Consider the following 19,048-nt stretch of genomic DNA (forward strand, 5'->3'; position numbering starts at 1 on the left):
AAAAATGGTAAAATTATTTTTTGTAATGTATTTTATGTACTATTCAAAATACAAAAAAATATTGCTTTTACTTTGCCCAAACCAGTCAGCTTGAAAATAAAAAAATAACACTTTTTTCCAATAGAACAGCTATAAGCACTTAGTCTAAATTTGTACCAAATATTCAAAACACATTCTGCAATATTACGTTGTCGATTTGCAATTTGACCAACAGAAAACTCCAACACAGTGACAACAACGTTACAACAACCACATACTAATGCGTTGGCCCTCGCCGGTAATTAAACAACATCTACTTAAATAAAACTGCGGTAACGATGGGAAGAAAAAAGAAAAAATAACAACCACCGATCGACAATCAACGGAATTACTCTACAACTCGCATTTTTACGTATACTACGCAGCAACTACATGAGTACTTTCACAGCACCGGTAAAAAATGTATCACGAAAAAGTTATTTATAAGTTTTCCTGCAATATGTGTTGGCAAAACATTTTGCAGTTAATTTTACCACGGTTGGCGATGATACAACTGTTAATGATGAAAATAACGGCCCAAATAGACGTAAAAAGCGACATGCCTTATTGTTCAAATAAACAGATCCGTATGTAGGCTAGTTGTAAACTTCCTAACCCAGGGGTGTGTAACCTTTGTTACTGTTGGGCCAAATACAATGGCCAAAATTAGATCGCGGGCCGCACCTGTGTATAACACAAGGTGATTTTACTTTGTTGCTCAACTACAAGTAAAATTCGCATTTGATTCCAGACACATATTGCCTGGTCGCAGAAAAATAACATCAGGCGCATTAATCTGCTCAAAAATATAAAATAGTTGGACTCGTTTGTCAGTAGATTTGAATTACAAGCGTCTCTGCGGGCCGCACAACCTTTAATCAAGGGCCGCATTTGGCCCACGGGCAGCAGGTTGCACACCCCTGTCCTAACCTATATGCCATTTATTCACGCAAGAGTCTGTTAACGATAGGCCTAACGTTTTCGTGTGATATTGAATAAGGAAGCTGCCCGTTCGTCCTAAAACCAATAATGACATTTATTATTTCTATTGTTTCAACTTGAACCAATCTTGTTATTATTTACAGAAAACTTAAGAAACTGACCGGTGAGCTCTTGGGTGCTGCAGCTTGTTTCATGTTATTGTATTTTGAATGTAGCCTACTACCTGTACCTGGGATGCACATATGGATTGTACTTTTAGATGCCGTAAATTAAGCCAAGTTTGGTAGCTGACCTCACCACCGGGAGGTTTAAGAAGCTCACATTTAGCTATTTCCACTTGTCAACTACAATGCTACTTGACCTAATCGTAAGCTAAATCGTACCAAACTCAGGGGGCCTTATACCAGTGTTTCCCAACCTATGGGTCGCTTGTTTTAGTGACAGTAAGACTAAGAGCATCTAAGGCTTTAAATTATTGCTCAATAATAATTTCATCACAACTTGATGTGCTATTTGTTAAAACTCTTTGTGACGTCATAAAGCGACGTGTTAGCTCACAGTTGAGCGTTGTCTGGCTAATAATACATCGATTCAGCTCCTAGTTCGGGTTAAATGGAAAAGTTTGGTCGAAAAAAACAACCGTATTTGTTCGTTATAAGGTCATTGATTTGCCAAACTGGCGTAGCAATTTTCAAAAAGCTTTACAGGCAAACATACAACTAAAATAGTATGTCCATGGGTCGCGAGGTACCACTTAACAAAATTTTGGTCAGTATTTGGGTCGCGTTAAAAAAGGTTGGGAACCACTGCCTTATACAATGTAGTAGTACAGTGCAATGGATTACGTTTTGGGGTAAAACCTTCTTCGAAAAAAATACAGTAATAAGTAAAAAAACGTCCTGGGTTTCGCTCAGCAGTGTCAGGTATTTGAAAAATAAAAATAAATGAAGAAATATGAAAAGTTGGGAATTTGGCGATGGCCCAAAGAAAATCAGAAAATCGACAACAGCTTTGCAACACTGATTTTTATTTATTAGCCCAAGAAAAGCAGCTTCCACCTAAAGGGGTCGTGGTGGAAAAAGTGCAGTCATACAACGAAACAGTGGAAAAACAGAAAAATGTCACAATGGCACATTGAACGTTATGACACAAATCAGAGAAAACGAAACTTTACTCTGTATAGCACTTCAGACGACTAAATGTCGGTTAAATCTACTTCCTCTTCAGACTCAACAACAATTTTTACTTTTTTCTCGTTAACAAAGAGACCGCTTTTGTGCTCTTTCATCAACTGCCGATTTTCTTTCCGTTGACGTTGCTTCATCAATTTGGCCCACTTTCGAGCTTGCCGCTGGCGGCGCTGTTGAACACAAACTCATTAAATGCACGTTGCTAAATTATTCGTTTTCGTAGGGTTGTTGTAGAGATGATCATTAAGATTGTCGAAGTGGCTGATAAAAAGTGCTTCAAAAACGTTGATTTTTGATTATGGTCCAAACCAGTCCGAAAGTTTATTTCAACACACAAAGTTTTAATACAACTCTTAACAGATATGGCAATAGAGGTGTCTTGATTTCCAAAACAAAGGGAAAATCTTTAGTGAAGTACTAATACTATTTCTAAAGGTCAAAAACGAAATGATACTAGTGAAGAAATAGAGAAGATAGCAACCAGTTTCGTAAGAATTATGCAATTTATGTCTCTAATCCTGATGAAGTGCTTACAAAATAGTCTAAAAATTCATAACTGGGATCAGTCCTGAAGCATCTATGCAGACCAGCGGCACACTCATATATAAATCATTTTAATTAAAGGCGTTATACCGAATCAGATTAAACCAAGGCAGGCAACAGTGCTTGTGATTCGACTTTCAACGTGCTTACCTCTGAGCCTATGTATAGCACAGATGGTAAAGCGCGAGCCCCGGAAAGGCCCCTGTCGTGGGTTCGAATCCCACTGCAGGCTAGATTCTTCTAACCTATGTCCTTCCATTGGAAATTGCTTGGTGGCTGGCTGATTCGGTTTTACGCCTACATTTTTTCCAGAATGCCGAGTCTTAACGCAGCCCCGCTAACATCTTACTCTGTTTTCCTTCTGGGCGTCAGTAACCGTTTTAGGGATATTTCCATCACTGTTACTTCTTCTCAAGTTCGTCTCAGGAGGTTTTGGTGGAGTCTCGCTTTTCGTTGGTGAGTCCTCCGTTGGCTGGTTGTCAAGGAAACCAAACACACGTGACAGCTTGTGACTGTCGATGTCATCGATCGACATACACATGGGGGCGTTGTTTATCGGTTCCTTGTTACCAGCTCCGATTATATTGATGATTTCGAGTTTCTCCTGCACGTGACAAAAACTGACCAATGAAATAAGCGCTTTATTTTACATTATTAATTTAAGTTTAGGCTTTTAATTTAGCTGTTATGAAATGTTTAACTGATAAAAACAAAATTTAATAAAAGCAATTTGGTTTGTATTAAAGCTACTATTTAAGTCCGTGTCTTGTGTACCATTATTTTACACATTGAGCGAAGGTAAAAAACAAAGAAGGGCAGACCTTAGGCCAATTTATAGTTCTTTTTAGAACGAGATACCTTATGGAAATAAAAAAAAACATGGATGTATGGGGTACCCCATAATGATATACCTTTCACCCCAGCAGTTTTACATCAGGAACTAAGCTTCAAATTTAGTTTTAATGAATTTTTATTGATATTACCTCACCCCAGCCCTAATAGCCCCAACCGTCAACATTTTAGGAGAAATACAGTTTTAAAATAGGTATTTGTGCTCTTTTTGCGCCACCTATCGAAATTCAGCTAAAAGCGGGACTGCCGTTAGGTATGGTGTTGGTAAAGTTATGTTTATTACACATAGACAAGACAAGCTATTTTATTCACACATTCGGCGATTTTGTAGGTCTCCAAGGAGTCTACCAAAAGGTTACCTGCACCCTCAGTTTTACACGTCACAATCCTTTGCCAATCAACCTGACAATGACAAAGGGAAACGTCACTCACCTGTAAGCCCATAGTGCTCTTAATGCGTTCACTGAGTTGCTCGATAAACCCTAGTCTTTCCTCTTGTGGCATACCGTTCCAATTATTAATACTGAGTACAATAGGAGCTTTAGAGGCGTTTGCGCTGTTTGGCAACGATCTGGTATCATTTGCGGTGTTAAGTCGTAATTGAACTTGAACTGGGGCGTCAAGATTTGACATAGCGAACTTTCGCGTTTGGTCGGTACTTTGATAAAGCGTTGGCCGAGATGGGAAAATTGTCGAAGTTTCCGCGGGGTTTGGATGCTGCAATTGCGGCTGCTGGAACTGTTGTACCGCTTGTGGAGTTTCCGCAGTTGTTTTTTGAACTTGCAACGTTTGGTGTCGTAAAAAGGGTTGCTGCGTTACAGATTGGGTGTCAGTTACAATTTGCTGGTTCTGTGGCACCTGAAAAATGTGCTGCTGCTGTATTACTGTGGGAATTCCGAATTGTTGCAACTTTTGAATTGCAGACGGTTGCAAGTGTGGTAATACTGAAGGTGCAATTTCGTCTTGCTGTGGATTTAGCACCACTGGTGTGGAAAAATCATTTGCTACTCGTTGTTGTTGTTGTAATTGTCTTTCCAGCTGTTGCTGCTGCTCTAATACAGCAGGGGGCATATGTATGTCCGAAGGAGCAACTGCCATTTCTGTCTCTACAATGGGAGTTTTCGGTTCTTCCAATCGCTCATCAATTATTCCACTTTTCAACAGCATGTCTTCGCAAGACAGATTCAATTTCAAATTTGCACGCCCGTCGTGTTCTAACCCTGCGCTAATGGGATTTTTGCCGCGCATGTGTCGTTGCTGGCTCGTGACGTACTGCTGCATGAGGTCGTCATGTGATTGTTGCGCCACAATGCCGTTTGTGCGCGAACTGGGCCGGGGATTTGTGAGATAAATGTCAGGGTCTGTGGGAAGTTCAAAACCATTTCTTTCAACATTGTTCTGTAAAATAAACGGGATTTTGTAAAACTCTACAGGAGGGGTGCACAACCTTTTTGCTACCACGGCTGCCTCTCAGATCCTTATTTCACCAACGGCCGCCAATACCCTGCTTGTTTTGCTTCAAAATTACTGAAGTAAAGGAATATATTTTTTTTAATTATGCACCGAAGTCTTATGACTAATGATTGACTGATTTGGTACATGTCGTTTCATTTATATAAATTAACCGACAATGAGCGAAGTGTAGACTTTGTTTTGCCATCAGTTTTTTCGGGGTTATAGCTTTTTAATAAATTTGGGGTATGTTGATCACAAAAAATTACAAACACTTGCTGCAACGAGACATTTATGAATTTTTTAACGTAAGGCCCAAAACGTTATGTGATTTTTTCCAAAAAAACGACATGTAACGATGGGTTATGCTTTGATTGTAAAAATTGGCAATATTCTCAACAAATGAAATCATATTATTTCAATATTAAAACTGACAAAAAATATTTACGAATATACGACAAAAACTGTAATTTTTATTGACACATTTAATTAAAAGCTTTTTCATTTGTCGTAGAAAAAACCTAATTATACTAACAAAAACACTTCTTTTGTATCCTGTGCATCAAGCTATTTGAGGCCAAGTAGAGAAAAAAATGCTGCAGCGTTAAAAAGCCCGTTTGGCATTTTTAAAAAGACAAATAATTTAAATCCTGCATTTATTTCAGGTCACTATACACGTGACAACCACACACCACAGAAAGGCCTCAGGTTTCCTTAGCATTCAAGCTAGACCGGTTTACAATTGAAATAAAACCACAATGGTGCTATACAAACAGTGGGCCCAGAATGAATAGACATTTAACTGTGGGAATAAGAATAGAACGGCTTGCTGTGAAAACCTATAGCCCTTACCTTATCTGCATACTCCAATGCGTTTGATTTTGACCGAATATGACGTTTCTTGAGCCTAAAGCAAAAAATTTTTAGAATGAAACATTGCCTGAGTACATAAAGTGTGTGGTACAGTTTGAAGAAGACCACTTATGACTGTACTAATCCATTTACTTATATGGCAATCTGCATTGAATAGTTTTAAGTAGTGGCCAGCAGAATTTTAACAGGATTTATTCTAACATGGCAAAGAAAAAAATACAACATTTTAGTTTTTTATATTTCTATAAAGTAGGAATTATTAGTTGGGATGAACATAAATTCATAACTGGGATCAGCCCTGAAGCGTCTATACAGACCTTCAAGGCACATTCATATATACACCAATGGACCTGGCTTACTATGATAAATTAAAAATATGTGACAAAAAATAAAAATTATTTTGTTCGAATTTTTTCAACAATTGTGTTGTTATGATTACTGCATCAAAATTGTTGAACAATAGCCATTATATCTTGTAATCACTTTAAACAAAGTTAAAATTAAGTTTTAAGCTAGAAATTTAACGGCACTTTTTGCAAACAACTTCTTACTTATTTCTGTCTGTAGACACTGAGCAGCTTGGTCCAATGTCAGAATGCGCGTCACAGTTTGAAATATCATTCTGTTGCTCACTACAGTCAAAATCCAGCTCACTAATTGAATCAGGCCAATCTCCGTTAAGAAATGGGGTCCTGTACAAAACAAATGCATATTCAGAAAAAAGTTACCCAAACAACTAAGACATTTTTATATGGCTATATTCACATGGTTAATAAGATAAAAGCCACATTTGTTGTATTTCAGGCAAATTACAAGTCCAAAAATGTTCAAACCTAATATTTTTTGGGCAAAAAAATAATTCCTTTGTAGCACTGTATCTAACAGGCATATGATGTGGTTCTCAAACTTTTTTTGTTGCGCCACCTCTGGACAAGTTTTTCTGACGCACCAGGGCGTCGTGACGCACCAGGGCGTCGCGACGCACAGTTTGAGAACTACTGATGTAACCCAATAAACTTAAAATTTGAATTGTATAAGGGTTATCAGTTTTCAATATTTTTTGGGAGGATAGAAAAAATGTTTTTACATCCATAAAGAGGAAATGAACAAAAAATGTTTTTTTTTACATTTTGGCCGGAAAACATTTTTCGCACCTGCAGCTTATCGTTCCCTCCTCGAGCAAACTAAAAATGTTGGACGAAAATCCGGAGTCGGCATCCATGACTCCGTAAGTGTCAGAAAATAACGAGTCACCATCAAAAAGCGATGAATCATCATTCATGCTGAAAAATGCCAAGTCAGCAGAATCGAGGTCTGAGCTTGCTATGGATGCACATCCAGATGTTGGACTTGAATGGTGATGAGCTAAAATAATAAGTTAAGATGTTGTATATTATCATGAAATATATGGTGTTCGCAAAAAAAGCGTTGAGTATTTATGTATACCAGTGTTTCCAACATTTATTAGTTTTTGGAAGATATATAATAAGATTTTTAATCAGGAAGAATTCGTTGCTGATAATTTGCACCGAAATCAATTTGTAATGTTAATGTGATGGGTGCATGTGCTTTTGGCAACAACAGGGTCAAAATGAATCATTTTATTGCCACTTGAAAATCTCTCGAGACTCATAATTCTGCCACAGATAGCGGGAGTATACTAATAAAGTAGACTCCATATTTTAAAAACGCAAATATATCCATTTTTTTTTTCAGTTGATTATTTACAAGAAATGTTGAAAAATGCCTTAGCAAATCTGTACAGAAGTAAAAATCACAGAACTTTTGACAGCATCTGTAATACAAATGGCCACAAATATCAATGCACTTGGTCTAATGGAAAGAATTGCATGTAGAAATCAAGTGTTGTTGCATATTTAAGGAAGACTGTTGCTATTAAAAGAATGCTTACAATAAATAATTCAACAGGTAACATATGTTAGATTTGATACAACAGGAATTAATCAAATAACACAGACAAATACCTGACACTTCCTGTGCTATAAGCAATGATAGTAACCTGTGTATGTACATTATAAACGTAAACATATTTTATATTACTATTAAAAAAGACAGAATTTTTTACTGAGGTTGGAATTTTTTTAAGTGGTAAAGTAAGAATAATAATGGACTTTTGAAACAGAATTTTTTGGCACGCTTACGCAACATTGATTGCTGCTTTTAGTATTGATACATAAAGCATTAATAAGTTGGGCTACAAGGCATTGCTAATTTACAAAAACCCAATGGTATTTTTGTAACCCAATGGTCATAAATATGGTTTTTCACTGTGAAAAAAATTGGGAAAACACCTTTAATTGGCCTAGTGTATCATGATTCGTACATAGGTGTGAAATGATGGCTGGTGTATATAAACTTTAGGACTAAACCCAGTTGTAAATTTATGTTCATATAGTACCTCATAGCACTTGAAAACATGACATTTGATCAGTAACAAAATATTGTGGTTCAATGAAACTTATATAGGCGTTTTAAAATCCCAAATCCAGTACCTGATGTGAAAGAATGACGAAAACTTGTTGGATGGCCTCCTGACATCTTAGAATAATCAGGAATAGATCTGGAGTCCCATGTGTGCGATGTCACTGTGGAAAACATATTGTGGTCGGTATTTATGTGTCAGACAACACCACTGGTTGTAAAATTCAATTTAACACCTTCACACAACACGACACTATTAAACGTAAACAGATAAAGATATTAGGCTTTAGGTTAACTGGGGGTGTTTAAATAAAGCAATGTCTAGCAAGCAAGAAACATAACAATCTGTTTTTTTAAATAACTTGCAAGAAATATATACATTTCCATATTTGGTATTGCTTTAATTTAAGGCGTACAAATAATGTAAATCAGATTGACAACCAAACTTGGAAATTTGTCTGAGATGTGGGTTAAGTATATTTTGCCATGCAAGATGACTTTACTGTGTTATGGCTTAGTGTTTTTATTGGTATATTCCAGTGTTTTTATTTTTGGCGGAAAAAATATGCTCCAGGAAAGAATGTTTTGAAATCAATGGACACATGCCTAAAAATGGACTTAAACAGAATTATTTTGCACTGATTAACACAACAGCAGATGTTAAAACAAGCATCACAATGTTTTTACTTTATACAAGGTGTATCATTCTGTTTTAGATTAAAAATAGTTTTGAACACTTTTTGATAAAAATGACCTTTTATTCTACAGTTACATTGCAGCAGTAAAAACAACTATTTGTAAATATGGATAACTATCTAAAATAAAAATGCATCGTCATACTGGTTGAGCTGATGTTGCATAAACTCCCAGCAGATCGTTTTGCAGCAGCAGACTGAGTTCCACTTCCACATTGCAAACCATAATCCTCGTCCCAAGGAAGTCGCTCATGGTGTTTCCACGGCGATAAGGATGTTGTGTTTATCAAGTTTAATGTGCTTGCCACACAAGCTACACAAAAACATGAATGATTTAAACTACTTGTGCTTCAACATTTTGAACTTTTATTTTGATACATAAGCATATTAAATTGTGTGGCACAGCTTACATTTGAAAATATGCATGTTGGTATATATCTCTTTGCTTTTGTTAAACTAAAATATTCTAAATTTCATTTAAAGTCTACTGAATACATACAGAAAAAATCCGTTTTCATTTGATTGTTTGAACTTTCAATTTGACACATAATAACATTAAATTACATCACACAGTTTACAGTTAAATATAAATGTCGGTGTATTCTACACTTTGCTTTGTTGAACCAAAATCTTTCAATAATATTTATAGCATATTAAATACATACAGAGAAAAGGCAATTTTTTCTGCCACAAAAGGACAAAATAATAAAAATTCCATTGATTTCTTTATTTTCAAAAAACGGTATTTGTTGACATAATCACAGACTCCATATGCTAGGCAAGAAATATTGATTGGGCGTCGATTAAAAACTATATTTAGCAACATACGCCCTTAATGGGTTCCAAAGAGAAAGTGGCAGCGCTGAAATGGTGTTTCTCCGTACATGGACAAAATCATTGGCAAATGTTTAAGGAGCGTTAAGCTCACTAAACATTACAAAATGATTTCTGGTAAATTTTTCTGCCTCATCAAACATTGTTTACTGTGGAAAAGCTAGAAGATGCCACTTAGGGTTTTTAACGAAACAAAGAGCCATTGTTAAAGTTTTGGTTCAGCAGTTTTAGTAGGTAAAAGTGACACACATGGATATTGGAAATTTGATTTTAGGAACGCTGTACTGTGTTGCTTTTCAGAAAAAAATAGGTCGATTTATTACGAAAACACAGGAACATAAAACATTGCCAAAAGATTTTCACTTAAATGCTTGTTAGTCACAAACAAAATTTTCATAAACATGCCTATTTTTTAAGTACGTACTATTGATATGCTACAACATTTCAAATGCTATCAATAGGTTCCATACAAAAGACAGACCTAAAAATAACATTTTTACTTAAATAGGCTTGTTCAGTATTTTTCAAACAAAAATATTGATTACCCATGCAATTTCTTCTCAACACATATAAAATTAATATGGTACAACATTTCAAACATTATCAATCGGTTTCCATACAAAAGACAAGCCTAGAAATATCATTTTCACTTAAATTGGCTTGTCCAGTTTTTTTGACAAACAAAATATTTATAAACCATGTAATTTATTTTTAAGACATACAGGATTAATATGCTACAACATTTTACACACTATCAATAGGTTTCTTTACAAAAAGCGTGCCAAAAAATAACATTTATTATACTTTTTAGCATGTTGTGCAACCATTGTTTACCTAAGCCATTGACAAATTACATCCTGTCCTCTTACCATGAGTATCGATTGGGTTATTTGTGTAAGTAGCTGTCGACTGTGTTCGTCTAATTGCCTTGTTCCTTTCTCTTCTCATTCTAGCTGCCACCGAGCCATGCCCAACACTGTTATCATCCCAACTACCGCCCTGAACATGAATTATAACTTATTAGTATCCAAAAATTGCAACACTATTTTGTTATTATTAGTATTATTTGTCATTGAAGTTGTAAGTAACTGTTGAAATATACTGGTGATGTGAAAATACTGGCTTAAATAGACGTAAAAAGGGACATGCTTTATTATTCAAATGTTTCAGCAAATGCTCATGCAATCATCAGTGAAATGAAGGCCACACCACTTACACCTGTTTATATACACTTGAGTCACACAACACATGGTCGCATAAAAACAATAAATAAAAACTGATGATGCTTTTGATAGGAAACTTTTATGTGGAAAATTTTAAGCCAAAAAGACTTAAATGTGAACAAAGATTCATAACAGTGTTCCTTTCCCAAGCAATAAATAGGGTTATTATATTTGTGGATTTAAGTATGAATTAAAAGGAAGTTTGAATTTCTCAAGCAAAAAAGGATGAAAAATGTCTTCCAAATTTTTAATTTTATTCGAACCATATTTTTTGTTACATGTGCTTAAAGCTTTCATGGAACATATTAGCCCATTATTGTCTTAAAAAACATACTATTTTAAAACTAAACCTTTGGATAAGCAACATTAAGTAACACAATGGGCTATTGAAAAACACTGAATTTAATTAACATAATTTAAAGTTTATCGTTTATAAGTTTTCAAGAAAAATAAACCAAATTTGTGACAGAAAACCAGTAAAATTTCTTATTTTGACATGTGCATACCACTGTTATTGGAGTTTTTCTTGCACGAACAGAAGCATAATCTCTGTAATTTGAACAGGAAGCCTGTTCATAGGACTGAGACGTGCTCGTCCTCTTTCTCATTAAAGAACCTAAAAATAGTAGAACTGTTAAAGTGGTGACACTAACATATGCATACATGGTAACTGATGCAACATACAAATTGGAAGTCTAGTAAGAAGGTACAAAAAGAACCAATAAAATAAAGTAATGTTGGCAAATTAATTTTAATTGTTTAATATTAATTATACCTGTGCTGGTTCTTCTCATAGATGTCAAAGATGTTGGAAGAAATTGTGAGTCCGGCTCATCCATTTTACAAAGAAATCAGTTTAAAATCCACAAAACATTTCAAGCACCAAGTTAGTATTCCGCTCAACAACTGAGACAGGCATCAAACTATTTCTTTCACCTGAGAATAAAACATTTTGTTGCCCGCTATTTCATTGTTGGTCATAAATGCCATAAATTGGCCTTAAGTTAATATGACCTAGTGAAAAAAACAAGAACCACATAATAATAATTGAAAATGTACACTTCGAAAAAGTTTCAGCACTTAAAATCCCGGAATGCTTACAAAGGCTAGAAATTTGTGTCCAAATTTATAAACCAAGCATGTTTGTTTTTATGATATTACTTTTCGAAATAAAATAAATACAGAATTGTAATAACTGAAAAGAAACAATACACATCTAAAATATAAAATTTACTAAACAAGTGCAAAGGTTCAGCAACAAATAAATAAATGTGGCAAAAAATTCGCTGGCTAAACGTAAAAAAGAAAAAAAAGAAATATGAATTATAGTCAAATTTTGTAAGTAATATAAACACCAACTAAAAATAAACCACTGGTTATTAAGATGTCGAGCAAAAATATATATTTATGCATATTACAGCATACCAAACGAAGTTTACAAATTGTTACCCCGATGTCTCTTTTCGGAAGACGCTTTTGACAACGTCGGCGTTTGTCACGTTCAACAATTTATTATTTCCGATCCAAACAACATTAAAAATTTAGGCACAACAAAAAATTAATAGTACCGACAGATAAATAGTATTTAATAATCCACAACACACTGACTTTTACAATTAAAATAGATACATATAACTCAGTAACACATAAATGCGGTATCAAGTTTGTTTAATACGGTTTAATTATTCTTTTAGTATAAAATTTGTAACATGTTTCCACATAAATTATTTATTTTGTCATTTTACCTCACCATCATTGCATATTGAGAAAACGTGCGATTTGCTGTTAAAGTACTAAGAACGGAATTAGAAATAATGGCATTAAATATAGGTTGACATGAGGGGATTTGTAATTAAAGGTTTTTTTACTTAAATTTCACAAAAAAAAACGGTAAACGGCAAACTTGACCAAGTCTGTTTTGATGACTTTAACGGAGTCTAACGGAGTACATGTTTTTGACACTGTTGTTTAAACACTTTAACTCACCCGCCTGTTGGTTTCTGCAACCAGTGTCATTCTGGCAGAATAATTTCCCCTAAACACAAAAATTTTACAACAAAATTTCAGGTAACATATCAAATGAAACATTAATGAAAACACAATTAAAAACAAAAAAAACAAATGGAAAAATGACATGATAAAGAGCATTTCAATGTGATCACGCGTCAAAGAATCTAAATACTCAAAATAAAATAGAACCATGCAAAATCTTGTGCGTCCATTGTGACATTTTTTCGAATTTTATTGTCACAATAGAAATCATAGCTTTCAGTGTCAAAACACACAAAAATTAGCCGTGAAAAACTTCAATTTTGAAACTGTTCCGGAGGGGGGCTTTTAACCAGCTGGATACCATGTTGTAGCCCAGAGCTTACTCTTTTCTATCCCGTTGCCGTTACGACACACCCTTTGCGCATTTTTACAGCAGAACGCTTTACGCGAGAGACCTTTTTCAAATTTTCAAATATCTGTTTAATTTTTCCAATGCGAATAAATTAGCCGTAAACAACCTCAATTTTGAAACTGTTCCGGAGGGGGGCTTTTAACCAGCTGGATACCATGTTGTAGCCCGGAGCTTACTCTTTTCTATCCCGTTGCCGTTACGACACACCCTTTGCGCATTTTTACAGCAGAACGCTTTACGCGAGAGACCTTTTTCAAATTTTCAAACATCTGTTTAATTTTTCCAATGCGAATAAATTAGCCGTAAACAACCTCAATTTGAAACTGTTCCGGAGGGGGGCTTTTAACCAGCTGGATACCATGTTGTAGCCCGGAGCTTACTCTTTTCTATCCCGTTGCCGTTACGACACACCCTTTGCGCATTTTTACAGCAGAACGCTTTACGCGAGAGACCTTTTTCAAATTTTCAAACATCTGTTTAATTTTTCCAATGCGAATAAATTAGCCGTAAACAACCTCAATTTTGAAACTGTTCCGGAGGGGGGCTTTTAACCAGCTGGATACCATGTTGTAGCACAGAGCTTACTCTTTTCTATCCCGTTGCCGTTACGAGACACCCTTTGCGCATTTTTACAGCAGAACGCTTTACGCGAGAGACCTTTTTCAAATTTTCAAACATCTGTTTAATTTTTCCAATGCGAATAAATTAGCCGTAAACAACCTCAACTTTGAAACTGTTCCGGAGGGGGGCTTTTAACCAGCTGGATACCATGTTGTAGCCCGGAGCTTACTCTTTTCTATCCCGTTGCCGTTACGAGACACCCTTTGCGCATTTTTACAGCAGAACGCTTTACGCGAGAGACCTTTTTCAAATTTTCAAACATCTGTTTAATTTTTCCAATGCGAATAAATTAGCCGTAAACAACCTCAATTTTGAAACTGTTCCGGAGGGGGGCTTTTAACCAGCTGGATACCATGTTGTAGCCCGGAGCTTACTCTTTTCTATCCCGTTGCCGTTACGAGACACCCTTTGCGCATTTTTACAGCAGAACGCTTTACGCGAGAGACCTTTTTCAAATTTTCAAACATCTGTTTAATTTTTCCAATGCGAATAAATTAGCCGTAAACAACCTCAATTTTGAAACTGTTCCGGAGGGGGGCTTTTAACCAGCTGGATACCATGTTGTAGCCCAGAGCTTACTCTTTTCTATCCCGTTGCCGTTACGAGACACCCTTTGCGCATTTTTACAGCAGAACGCTTTACGCGAGAGACCTTTTTCAAATTTTCAAATATCTGTTTAATTTTTCCAATGCGAATAAATTAGCCGTAAACAACCTCAATTTTGAAACTGTTCCGGAGGGGGGCATTTAACCAGCTGGATACCATGTTGTAGCCCGGAGCTTACTCTTTTCTATCCCGTTGCCGTTACGACACACCCTTTGCGCATTTTTACAGCAGAACGCTTTACGCGAGAGACCTTTTTCAAATTTTCAAACATCTGTTTAATTTTTCCAATGCGAATAAATTAGCCGTAAACAACCTCAACTTTGAAACTGTTCCGGAGGGGGGCTTTTAACCAGCTGGATACCATGTTGTAGCCCGGAGCTTACTCTTTTCTATCCCGTTGCCGTTACGAGACACCCTTTGCGCATTTTTACAGCAGAACGCTTTACGCGAGAGACCTTTTTCAAATTTTCAAACATCTGTTTAATTTTTCCAATGCGAATAAATTAGCCGTAAACAACCTCAATTTTGAAACTGTTCCGGAGGGGGGCTTTTAACCAGCTGGATACCATGTTGTAGCCCGGAGCTTACTCTTTTCTATCCCGTTGCCGTTACGAGACACCCTTTGCGCATTTTTACAGCAGAACGCTTTACGCGAGAGACCTTTTTCAAATTTTCAAACATCTGTTTAATTTTTCCAATGCGAATAAATTAGCCGTAAACAACCTCAATTTTGAAACTGTTCCGGAGGGGGGCTTTTAACCAGCTGGATACCATGTTGTAGCCCGGAGCTTACTCTTTTCTATCCCGTTGCCGTTACGAGACACCCTTTGCGCATTTTTACAGCAGAACGCTTTACGCGAGAGACCTTTTTCAAATTTTCAAACATCTGTTTAATTTTTCCAATGCGAATAAATTAGCCGTAAACAACCTCAATTTTGAAACTGTTCCGGAGGGGGGCTTTTAACCAGCTGGATACCATGTTGTAGCCCGGAGCTTACTCTTTTCTATCCCGTTGCCGTTACGAGACACCCTTTGCGCATTTTTACAGCAGAACGCTTTACGCGAGAGACCTTTTTCAAATTTTCAAACATCTGTTTAATTTTTCCAATGCGAATAAATTAGCCGTAAACAACCTCAATTTTGAAACTGTTCCGGAGGGGGGCTTTTAACCAGCTGGATACCATGTTGTAGCCCAGAGCTTACTCTTTTCTATCCCGTTGCCATTACGAGACACCCTTTGCGCATTTTTACAGCAGAACGCTTTACGCGAGAGACCTTTTTCAAATTTTCAAACATCTGTTTAATTTTTCCAATGCGAATAAATTAGCCGTAAACAACCTCAATTTTGAAACTGTTCCGGAGGGGGGCTTTTATCCAGCTGGATACCATGTTGTAGCCCGGAGCTTACTCTTTTCTATCCCGTTGCCGTTACGACACACCCTTTGCGCATTTTTACAGCAGAACGCTTCACGCGAGAGACCTTTTTCAATTTTTCAAAGACATGTAGATTTTTTCTAATGCGGAAATATATTAAACAAACAAATAATGTGTTTATTTTCCCTCAAAGCTTTTTTTGTAATCACCACTGCGTATTTCACTACAAATTAAGTCAATGTGCATGAAAGCATAACTGCACTACATGCGGCAATTATCTCCTGTTTGCAGTGTGTGTGCCACGCGTGCAAAAGTTCTTGCATATAATCAGTAACAATGGGCATTATTCCGTAAAAAAGTAATTTCTTGACACGTTTAGGTTTGTCCTTTGTCCTGAAGTGAGGTTTCCAATTTTTATGGCCAAATAAAACCTAAGTCAAAACAAATGCATACTAAATCGACTCGTGATAGAAAAGCACAGCGGAGTTGCAAACATAGCACGGCACTGAAGTATAGTCTGTTATAAGCACAAGACATATATCCACACGCTTATGTATATGATAGATTTCTGAAATTTCGTAACCTTGTACTGATTGCAATTTCATGTTATTCTGTACAAGCTGATTAATTACATGTTTTAACCGTTTTTAGAGTCGATACGGCTTTCCCGTTTCTAATGTGCGAATTCGTCATGTTGACGGGCGGTTATGCCCTTCGATCATTTAAGATGTTCGCTTCTCATTTCTGATTGGCTAATTGGAATGAACTATAACATTGCACGTTGGTAATGGATGCAATTTCGAGTTGGTCTGCAAAAACTGGTTATATATGTGCTAACCGTTCGTTTTTTATCGCTGGTAGGTCTTTCCCGTTTCCATGGTGCGAATGCGTCATGTTGATGGGCGGTCATGCCCTTCGATCATTTAAGATGTTCGCTTCTCAATTCTGATTGGCTAATTGGAATGAACTATAACATTGCCCGTTGGTAATGGATGCAATTTCGAGTTGGTCTGCAAAAACTGGTTATATATGTGCTAACCGTTCGTTTTTTATCGCTGGTAGGTCTTTCCCGTTTCCATGGTGCGAATGCGTCATGTTGACGGGCGGTCATGCCCTTCGATCATTTAAGATGTTCGCTTCTCAATTCTGATTGGCTAATTGGAATGAACTATAACATTGCCCGTTGGTAATGGATGCAATTTCGAGTTGGTCTGCAAAAACTGGTTATATATGTGCTAACCGTTCGTTTTTTATCGCTGGTAGGTCTTTCCCGTTTCCATGGTGCGAATGCGTCATGTTGACGGGCGGTCATGCCCTTCGATCATTTAAGATGTTCGCTTCTCATTTCTGATTGGCTAATTGGAATGAACTATAACATTGCACGTTGGTAATGGATGCAATTTCGAGATGGTCTGCAAAAACTGATTGAATATGTGCTAACCGTTCGTTTTTTATCGCTGGTAGGTCTTTCCCGTTTCCATGGTTCGAATGCGTCATGTTGTCGGGCGGTCATGCCCTTCGATCATTTAAGATGTCCGCTTCTCATTTTTGATTGGCTAATTGGAATTAACTATAACTTTGCACGCTGGTAATGGATGCAATTTCGAGTTGGTCTGCAAAAACTGGTTGAATATGTGCTAACCGTTCGTTATTTAGCGCCGGTAGGTCTTTCCCGTTTCTGTAGTGCGAACTCGTTATGTTAGAAGGCGGACATGCCCTTCGATCATTTAAGATGTTCGCTTCTCACTTTTGAATATTCAAACAAACTAAAATTTCGCATGTTGATAATACAACATGGTATCTTGCTGGTTAAAAGCCCCCCTCCGGAACAGTTTCAAAATTAAGGTTGTTTACGGCTAATTTATTCGCATTGGAAAAATTAAACAGATGTTTGAAAATTTGAAAAAGGTCTCTCGCGTAAAGCGTTCTGCTGTAAAAATGCGCAAAGGGTGTCTCGTAACGGCAACGGGATAGAAAAGAGTAAGCTCCGGGCTACAACATGGTATCCAGCTGGTTAAAAGCCCCCCTCCGGAACAGTTTCAAAATTGAGGTTGTTTACGGCTAATTTATTCGCATTGGAAAAATTAAACAGATGTTTGAAAATTTGAAAAAGGTCTCTCGCGTAAAGCGTTCTGCTGTAAAAATGCGCAAAGGGTGTCTCGTAACAGCAACGGGATAGAAAAGAGTAAGCTCTGGGCTACAACATGGTATCCAGCTGGTTAAAAGCCCCCCTCCGGAACAGTTTCAAAATTAGGGTTGTTTAGGGCCATTATATTCGCATTGGAAAAATTAAACAGATGTTTGAAAAATTGAAAAAGGTCTCTCGCGTAAAGCGTTCTGCTGTAAAAATGCGCAAAGGGTGTGTCGTAACGGCAACGGGATAGAAAAGAGTAAGCTCCGGGCTACAACATGGTATCCAGCTGGTTGAAAACCCCCCTCCGGAACAGTTTCAAAATTGAGGTTGTTTACGGCTAATTTATTCGCATTGGAAAAATTAAACAGATGTTTGAAAAATTGAAAAAGGTCTCTCGCGTAAAGCGTTCTGCTGTAAAAATGCGCAAAGGGTGTGTCGTAACGGCAACGGGATAGAAAAGAGTAAGCTCCGGGCTACAACATGGTATCCAGCTGGTTAAAAGCCCCCCTCCGGAACAGTTTCAAAATTGAGGTTGTTTACGGCTAATTTATTCACATTGGAAAAATTAAACAGATGTTTGAAAATTTGAAAAAGGTCTCTCGCGTAAAGCGTTCTGCTGTAAAAATGCGCAAAGGGTGTGTCGTAACGGCAACGGGATAGAAAAGAGTAAGCTCTGGGCTACAACATGGTATCCAGCTGGTTAAAAGCCCCCCTCCGGAACAGTTTCAAAATTGAGGTTGTTTACGGCTAATTTATTCACATTGGAAAAATTAAACAGATGTTTGAAAATTTAAAAAAGGTCTCTCGCGTAAAGCGTTCTGCTGTAAAAATGCGCAAAGGGTGTG

The 19,048-nt window shown here is 36.8% G+C and overlaps 1 protein-coding gene across 1 annotated transcript; it reads right to left on the bottom strand.

The window, feature by feature from the left end:
• Positions 1-1,970: 1,970 nt before the first annotated feature.
• On the bottom strand, positions 1,971-12,593 carry LOC145239151 (uncharacterized). The gene is made up of 12 exons (XM_080102435.1): positions 12,514-12,593; positions 11,840-12,000; positions 11,571-11,680; positions 10,711-10,840; positions 9,153-9,320; positions 8,384-8,476; positions 7,025-7,235; positions 6,422-6,562; positions 5,850-5,904; positions 3,978-4,943; positions 3,043-3,297; positions 1,971-2,320 (listed from the first exon to the last, which is right to left on the bottom strand). Exons 2-12 carry the CDS (start codon positions 11,901-11,903, stop codon positions 2,156-2,158), a joined length of 2,358 nt encoding a protein of 785 aa, XP_079958561.1. The 5' UTR covers positions 11,904-12,000; positions 12,514-12,593; the 3' UTR covers positions 1,971-2,155.
• Positions 12,594-19,048: the final 6,455 nt, after the last annotated feature.

This window comes from Phallusia mammillata, chromosome 7, assembly GCF_965637545.1.
Source record: "Phallusia mammillata chromosome 7, kaPhaMamm4.hap1.1, whole genome shotgun sequence".
NCBI classification, from domain to species: domain Eukaryota; kingdom Metazoa; phylum Chordata; class Ascidiacea; order Phlebobranchia; family Ascidiidae; genus Phallusia; species Phallusia mammillata.

What these genes read in the sequence shown, in the direction of transcription:
- LOC145239151 (XM_080102435.1), bottom strand. Translation starts at nt 11,903, where the DNA reads ATGGATGAGCCGGACTCACAATTTCTTCCAACATCTTTGACATCTATG. An exon ending in ATGCAACATCAGCTCAACCA is followed by an intron (nt 8,477 to 9,152) that starts GTATGACGATGC and finishes TGTTTTCCACAG; the next exon opens with TGACATCGCACACATGGGAC. An exon ending in GTGTCTACAGACAGAAATAA is followed by an intron (nt 5,905 to 6,421) that starts GTAAGAAGTTGT and finishes TTTTTGCTTTAG; the next exon opens with GCTCAAGAAACGTCATATTC.